This window comes from Neophocaena asiaeorientalis, unplaced genomic scaffold (assembly GCF_003031525.2).
Source record: "Neophocaena asiaeorientalis asiaeorientalis breed wild unplaced genomic scaffold, Neophocaena_asiaeorientalis_V1.1 scaffold15, whole genome shotgun sequence".
NCBI classification, from domain to species: domain Eukaryota; kingdom Metazoa; phylum Chordata; class Mammalia; order Artiodactyla; family Phocoenidae; genus Neophocaena; species Neophocaena asiaeorientalis.
Window position 1 is genome coordinate 7818051 of NW_020185328.1, and position 8172 is coordinate 7826222.

The 8172-nt window shown below is 51.3% G+C and overlaps 1 protein-coding gene across 1 annotated transcript in view; it reads left to right on the plus strand.

The window, feature by feature from the left end:
• Window positions 1-6131: 6131 nt before the first annotated feature.
• Window positions 6132-8172, plus strand: part of LHX8 (LIM homeobox 8) — a 26962-nt gene continuing 24921 nt past the window's right edge. Inside the window, exon 1 of the mRNA XM_024734612.1 lies at window positions 6132-6358. Within this exon, the coding sequence (XP_024590380.1) occupies window positions 6278-6358 (81 nt within the window). The 5' untranslated portion in view covers window positions 6132-6277. The remainder of the gene's footprint in view (window positions 6359-8172) is intronic.

Genomic DNA, 8172 nt, shown 5'->3' on the forward strand with positions numbered 1-8172 from the left:
TGTGCAGTTGGGGTAAATGAATCCATTGAATGAAACTGTCCTTTTCTGAACTCACCCCAAAGAGGACAACATAGCGGAATGGTTAAGACGTGGGCTTTCAAAAAAGAAGGAAAGTCGGGCCTTAGCATCCGGCGCCTGGGTTCGAATTCTGACTCAGCCTGGTAAAATGGCCTTAGGCAAGTTATTGAAGTACGATTATGCTCCTCGGCGCCAGTGGGGCGTTTGACAAAAAGCAACAGCTATGAGTATCGCCACTTTCACAATACTCAGAAGTTTGCACAAACTGACAGAAGGCAGGGTGCCAAGCATTTAAATGCGCCAGATTAAACCCCAAATAAAGCAGTGGGAGGAAAAGTTGTTCGGGTGCGTCCTTGGGCCGAGATGCCACGGTTTAGAGGTGGCTCGCAACTGTGCGTTCTTCTCCAGAGGCCCTGCATCACTGAGAGGCTCCTCCGGCATTGGCGACCAGATCAGGTGAACTACTCGAAATTGTCAACTGGAATCAAGGTCGGTGCTGAGGAGCATGGCCTGTCCCCTTCACCTGGGGAATGAAGCCTTTGGTGACACCTCTGCTTCCGGACATCTGTGGGGTGGCAAAGGAAGATGCGGAGGGGAGGAAGAAGATTGCATTCATTGAGAATCTACTGTGTCTGTCGGTGTACACATTCAACATCATTAGTGCTGTCATCCCCATTTTACTGATGAGAAAACCAAGTTGTTAAGTTGTTAAATAAATTACTCGAAAATCCAGTACAGTTAAATAAATTACTCGAAAATCCAGTACAGGTTTGACTAACTTCAAAAACCGTGCTCTTAGTATAACACATTGCCTAGCTCTTAAACCCTGATCTCCCATGAAGGCAGGCAAGCAGGCAGGCAGGGAAGGAGGAAGGGAGAAGGGGAGGAGAGGAAGAAAACACTGCCACAATTACAAGAACCAATCTCCCGTGGCAGAAATCCATATAAAAAGTTATTTAAGTTGAAAAATTATGGCTCAAGATTATTCCTCAGGCTTTTGAAAAGTTATCATTTTACAAGATACATCTGATAAGCAACAATGGGACATGGAAGTGTTGCCGGGGGAGAAACCTCGACACTGAGGTTGCGGGTAGAGCTGCGTGGGCTTTTATGGGTGCACTCACACTGGCTAACCACCGGAGCTGCAAATTCTTTTATCAAAACCGGATCGACGCTTGCGAATGGTAGGCTCACACAGCTCCCTGCCACCACTACCCCTCCCCACTCCACCCAGAAAACACCGTCAGGCGCCCACGTTTTTGCACTCGGATCAAGTTTGGCTCTCCTGCCTCCCTTGCTGGGTTTTAGTAAACTCTCAGGGATCCCTGGGAAACGAGGCGGGGGCGGGGAGTGGAGGACGGGAAGCCTGCGGGGATTGGTTTCCGTCCTCTTTCTAGATTAGTGAGCTCCAAGCTAGATCAGCTTGGTGGCCTAGGATGTGTAGGAAAACGCCGGGGAGAAGGGAATTAGTGAGTTGTTGTTGTTTCTCTCCAACTCGTAGTTTGGCACTTACAGAGTTGCGTGGGCAGAGGTCTGTAGAAATAGGTTAGAATCGGGTTTCTGCTGGTCCTACCCTGTTGCTCATTCTGAACGATAAAATGCATATAAAATCAGCAGCTCCAAACCACAAGCGTGCTTAAGGCGAGATTGTCGGCTTGGAAATGTCACAACGAGTAAAGAGTGTAGTGGACTTCTGCGCTTTGCGCAGTAGCATTTAGCCCGGGAGCGTCCCAGACTGCGCCCTGCCTAATTTCGGGCTGTATGTGGCTTCTAATTCCCTCTCTCTTACCATCCGTCCTATCAGGCGAGAAACACTTCCGCTCTCTCCTGCCGCAGCGGACCTGGCGAGTTTACTTGAGCTCAGGAGGGAAAGGGGGAGGAGGGGGTCGAGCGCACCGCCTGACAAGGAACACCGAATCTACACGTACAACCCTCTTGGAAGCAGGACTCAGTTTTCGGTTATTGGGTTTCTAGAACTGCTGGTGACAACTGGCCTCAGCGGGCGCATCCGACAGCATATAGCGGAACAGATTCCCGGCGGGGCCGGAGAGCAGACGCTGGGTCTGAGCGCCGTGCACTCCAGCAGTCCCGCACCGAGCACGCTAGCCTCGCCGGGAAGCCCCTCCAGCCTCGGCCCGTAGTGGGGGAGAGACTGGTGGGTCCCAGACGGAGGCCCTCGCCACCCTTGGGCGACCTCCGCTGGCATGAATAAACGTGCCCTTCCCTTTTCCTCGGAAACTGGGTGACGAGGTCTGAAAAGGAGCCTGGGACCGGTAAGTCCCAAGGTGAGCGTATTTCCCACTCCGCGATCTCTAAGGGGGCTTCTGAGCTGGGCAAATTTGTGTGTGTGTCGGGGGGGAGGGGACAAACCTCTGGAAGCTACTTCTTTCCGTCCCTTTCCAGATCAATATTAATAATGGTTAGACGAGGTGGGCAAAAATCAAAGGATACCCTGAACCAAGTGTGACCTCCGCAGTTTCAGAGAGCTCTTGGCTGAGAGCTTTCCCGCTTACGGGTAAAGAGGTCACTGCAAGAATCACCCACAAGCTGTGTCTTCTTACCGGGAGGTCTTCCCCACCTCCACGCTCCGACAGTCCTCTGGCCGACCCCCGGCGCGGGTACCTGGTGGTAGGGGTGCGGTCAGCGAGAGCCGCTGACTCGGAAAAGTGCAGGGCCCCAAGAGCTGGCGCTGGCTTTGCGCCTGCAGGCCCAGGAGTCCTGGACACGTCTCGTTTGACAGCGTTTTCGACCGGGCCCCAGTAGCGTCTCTCCCAAGTCTACAGAGGTCTGACTCGAGCGCGTCCTCAAAGGCTGGTGGGAGGGCTGGGAGCCGGGGCGGGCGCGGATTCAGGAAGCGAGATCCCGAAAGATTGCTTGAGTACCGCGGAAACTCCAGGTTAAGTTCCGTCAAACATGTGGTTACTCACCGCGAGGAGCTCAGAAGCAATGGGTTCAACAGTCAAGTTTGTGGGGACTTTCCCTACTTAAAGTAATAATTTGCTAGTTCGGATCTATTGCTTTTCAATATCGAGTTCCAGAGACCTCTTGTCAATGCAGGCTTAATTTCATCCCACTGATGAAGGATGTTTATAAACGGTTCCTGTGGTGCAAGCCGAATGTGAAAATATCAGTTTTATGCCTCTGGATAAGAATTACCGAGGTGGAAGGCTTATTAGGCGATTACAAATTTCGCAGCTGCTCGTAGCCCAATTAGGCAGCTCTTCGCCGTGAGTGGAAGCTGCGGGGGTCAGAGCGGGTTGGTGTTCCAGCTCTCCAGCCCTGGACCTCCAATCAAGGCCTGACTCTACCCAGGCCCCTTCCCTGACCCCCTCGGGCTTTAGGGAGACACCCTGCGCCTCCCAACTAGCTGGGCACTGCAAAGCCCGGAACAGGATGCACTCCCAAGTCTCTGGCTTTCTTTCCCCCACCCTTGCAAAGAGCCCTGCCCTCCAGAGGTGTTGGTTGCCCCCTGGGTGGGCTTGAGGTCTCAGATTTTCATTTAAGGAGCGGTGGCATTCCAGAAATTTCAAGTTAGTAGGTAGGAACCGCCCCAACGCGGCGAATCCTCACCCACCTGCAGACACACATGATGATGTTTTTTTGGTCTGTCCTTGTTCGACCAAAATTGGTCTCAGTTGGAGTTCGAGCTAAAAACCGTCATTACGAAGACAAAAAGAGTCCTGACTTTTAGCACAAGCACCTAACGTAGGAAGAGATAGTCTGCAAAGCATCAGGCGAACCCTTCCTTTTCCGGAGCCGAGGAGGAGCCTGGGTAAAAGGTGTGACGCGAGCTCCGAGGAGTTGGGGCCACTGTGCAGGAATGACCCCTCGGTATGCTTGCCCTTGGCAAGGGGTCACAGGGTGGTTGGGTCGAGGACGAGAGGGAAGCTCAGCCCTGACATTCATAGCAAACACCTGCGCATCCTCCTCCTCCTCCCGCCTCCACACACGACCTCCAGCCAAAGGCCTACACCGCCTGGGACTCAGAAACTCATCACCTGCAGGCCTACTGAGCAAGGCTGGGTGCGCGTAATTACCCCGCGGGAAAAGTCCGCGTAGTGCCGGGCGCCAGGAGTAAAGCGGCCGCCAGACCAGTCTTTTAGGTCTTCTTATGTCTGCCTACCATTCTTCTTCCCCAAGCCCAGAAGCCTCTAAAAATGAATCATTTCCTCCACTTATGCAGCGATAGGAGCTCTTAGATCAAGATTAGTATTTTGAAAACCTGATTGAGAGCCGCCTGATTAGGCGGGGGTCGGGGGGGGCTGGAAAGACCGCATAAACGCCCGAGCCCCCGCCCTACTTCCAAAAACAACTCCAGCTCTCCCCGGATCTCCAAATGACCCGCGCGACTTATTCTCCCGGATAGCAGCCAAACAGTACCCCAGATTCATTTTGCAGACCCTCACGCACAGAAACTGTAACTAAATCTCCGAATTGGGTCTTTATTTTTAATTCCACTTTCATTCCTGCTCTATACACGGCCTGGTAGTCAACATTCTACACGACTCTTTCCATTCAGAAGAGCCATCTCGAGACCGATGCTATTTCATGGAAAATGCATTATGTGGATTTTTCAAAAAATACTAATTTTTGCACTTGATGAGAAACACAAGTCTTTCTGTTCTCCAAGCACAGGTTAGCTTTTCGAGAAGTCGGTCCACTCCAAGCCTTCAATTCTGTAAGAGGGCACAGATTAATCATAGCGTCCCCCTCCCCCCCCCCACTGCGTAAATTTAAGCGAGAGCTCCCAGAGAGGACCTGCATGGGGATAGCTAATATTAACGTGGGCGCAGCTGTGCGTAAACAATGGCGTTAGGAAAATGCTCTAGAGACCCTCGTGTTTACGGGAGAAAAATGTAATGGAAGAAAAACTAAATTTGCAGTCGTTGCTTGGTCCCAGGCTGTTACATGGGCTCACTTCATCACAGTAAAGTCTACCTGTGTTTGCCCACTGCCCTTACTCTAGCCTGCTGCTGACGCGTCTGGGCAGGAGCACTTCGATCTTCCTCTTCTAGACAATAAGGCAAGGAGATAATATTATAAACATATATATCTTATCGAAGCAACATCATATGATTTTGTTAAAGGCCATTAAGAAACAGAGACTCCTAAATATTCTTATATTACTGTTTCAGAAGCTTGCTTTGTTTTCTCAAAGGGAAAATTGGAAATAAAAGTTAGCCTTACCAAATTCCTCTTTGTACACGACATAATGAAGTAAAATCTATACCATAAATAAGTTATTTAAACACACCCTCCAATCCTAGTCAAAATTACGGTATTCTGAGACGCCCCTCTCACCCCCCTTCCCCCCCACAACAAACCCGCCCCCAAAACTTCCCCCCCACAACACCCCCGCCGCCAAAATTTGAGGCAGGAGCTGGCCGCTTCTATGGCTTAAATTTTGCCTAGGATGAGATGAAAGAGCAATACTATTAGCAACATACTTTTTGTCTTTCTTGTAGCCTTGATTTCAAATCTAGTCGCAAATCATAAGCTTTTGTGCTGCTCAGATGTTCCTTCTTTATCTTAATAAGAAAACTTTTCACAAAGGGAGTGCAAACCTCTAGATAAGTCAGCCCCCAGGTTTCCAGGGAGCCGTCTCTGTCCTCAGCTAGACAGGGGAGCTGCTCGTTTCAGGAGAATGACTGAAACATTCAAGTCACCCAGACCTCCGCTTCCCCTTCAGCTTGCTGCAGAAAGAGATGTAACCTGAATCTTTGTTTAGGTTTTGGTTGGGGAGTGAGAATCAAAAAGCCACGGCAAATGCAGAGAGGAGTTTTTTTTTTTTTAAGTCAAAAGTTAACAGGCCATTCCCAATGTTTTGGGTTTTTGTTTTTTCTTCTTCTTCTTAATACTAAATCTGGAGTAAGTTGGCTTGTCCTGATAAAGATCTTGACTTGTAGAGAAGGCGGGTGTTTCTTAATGAGGTGAGGCTATTCCTCCAGGAAAAGACTTTTCCCCCCACACCCTCTTCCCTCCCTTCATGTAAGGTTCCACCCTCTGGAAAAACAAAACTCTTTTTTTCCTTTTCCTAGAGGGACAGACCTCAATGAAGTTGGGAAACAATCTTAAGAGCAGTCCATCAGAGTGCTTACGGTCACAGCGGCCTCTTTGGACGAAGACTTGTAGCATTCTTTCTCTTCTCGGTGTCAGCTTTTATTAGTGCGCTGGGGCTGGGGAGGCGGGCCAGATCGGCAGACACGGACAGCCTCTGACCCTCTGGAGTTGGTATGTGATAAGCAGCCCTAGCAGTGCCATGTATTGGAAAAGCGAGCAGATGTTTGTGTGTAAACTAGAAGAAAAGGACGTGCCGGAGCTGGCAGTTCCTCCCGAGAAGGTGAGCGACCCGACGCCTGGCCAGACCAGCTGAATCGCAGTTTCCTGCGAGCTGTTTGCGCTCCTAAATGAGGTTCAGAAATTACCTGTAACGGCCTCATCTTCAAACCTGGCAGTTTTTTTTTTTTTTCTTACGTAGTAGCGTTAGTCAGTAATCATTGCCTCCCCTCCCCACAAGCTCACTTAACCTGAGGCCATGGAGACCGTAATTTGGGAGACGAAGCCTCAAGCCTAAGGCGCTCTCGGGTACATGTGAGTCGTGCTTTTGTTGTGTTTGCAGTGGTGAAAGGGCGGTGGGGAGAATAAGTCGGGAGGTCCAGGCGGCTGTGGGGTGGGAAGGAACAGAGGCGCGGCTTCCCGCTCCCAGCCGCCAGCGGATGCTTGCCGGCCCTAAGGAGCTCCACCGGCCGTAGGCGGTCCGCGCTGCCGCGGCCCCACAGCGAAATAGAAGCAGACGTGGCTCCAGGAAGGCCTCTGGATCCTAGGGCGGGCTAGGAAGGCCACTTTACTTTAAAAAACCGAAAGAAGCCAACCCCAGGGCTCTCGAGTCACACCATTCTTCGAGTAGATGGGGGGAAACTGACAAACTCTCACCTCACTCTGGAGGCAGGAGCCGCGGCGTATCTCGCGTTTTAGGTTTGAAAATCATCTGCAGCCTGTTTGAGCGCCTCCGCCGGACCCGCACTGGGTACCGCTGACTTTGTCTTCGCGCCGACGCTGGCGGGGAACACTCGGCGAACTCGGGGCTCTTCTGCCTAAACTCTTTGTGTCTGCGGCGCTGGGTCCCGAGTAGGGAGCGCACCCGAGGGTCCCGGCGGAGAGCCCGAGGGACCGGGGGGCTCTGACAGTATCTCTTCTGGTGCTACCAGAGTGAGGGAAAGAGGGAGGCGAAGAGACAGAAATGCAGAAGTGTGGGCCGTTCGAGTTCCGGGACCCCCCCCCGCCCCCCAAGCTAGAGTTTCCGTAAACGAAGGCAGAAAAAGACCAGAGCGGCTGCGTTTTCGTTTAAGAACAAAACTCTTACAAAGGCTTGGAAACACTTGAGTAATGCGCGTTGTTGCTTTAAAACATTTTGACCGAGGTTGGGTGAGTTTTTTTTAATGACACAAATTAAATTCAGCTGGATATTTTCCATTATTCGACCCGCTTTTTGCGCTAGCTAAAAATAATCCTTTAGAAGCTCAAATGTTGACTTACCGAGCAATAAGTGGCAATTTACACCTTAAAGAAACGAGTATAAATCACTCGCAGCTCTAATTGCTGTAAGTTTACGAAAGAGCTGCTGGCTCGGTTTAATCTGAAGCATTTTCATTCAAATTGTCATCGGAACAAACACCAGGCTTCTTAAATCCCGCTGTAATTAGCTTTCAAGTATCCTATTAAACCTCTTCACCTTTCGGGCTATCCAATTCAAAAAGCCCCCTTTTAAAAATATATATGTGTCTTGCTCTTTTAATTGAGGCTATTAAAGAAATCAAGTTCCTACCCCCACCCCCTCCTCAAATCCTCTTTTCTTCTCTCCCACTTCACCCCACCCCCATGCACCCCCTTTAGCCGGGTGATCCCTGCTCCGCTGTGATTGACGTCTAGAAAGAAACTGCTTTGTGCCGGGATGATTGTTATTAACTTGTTACCCCCGGCAGGGGGGGCGGGGAACCGACGTGCTACGGTGAGCGCGGGGACCCGGAGCCCCGAGAGCGCGGCAGCGCGCCGGGCGAGCCCTTGGTGCTCCGGTGGCCGCCTAGTCGCGTGCTGAGGCTGCGCCGCCGCCGCCGCCGCCGCCGCCCGCTGCCTGCAAGGGAGGCTGCGTCGGCG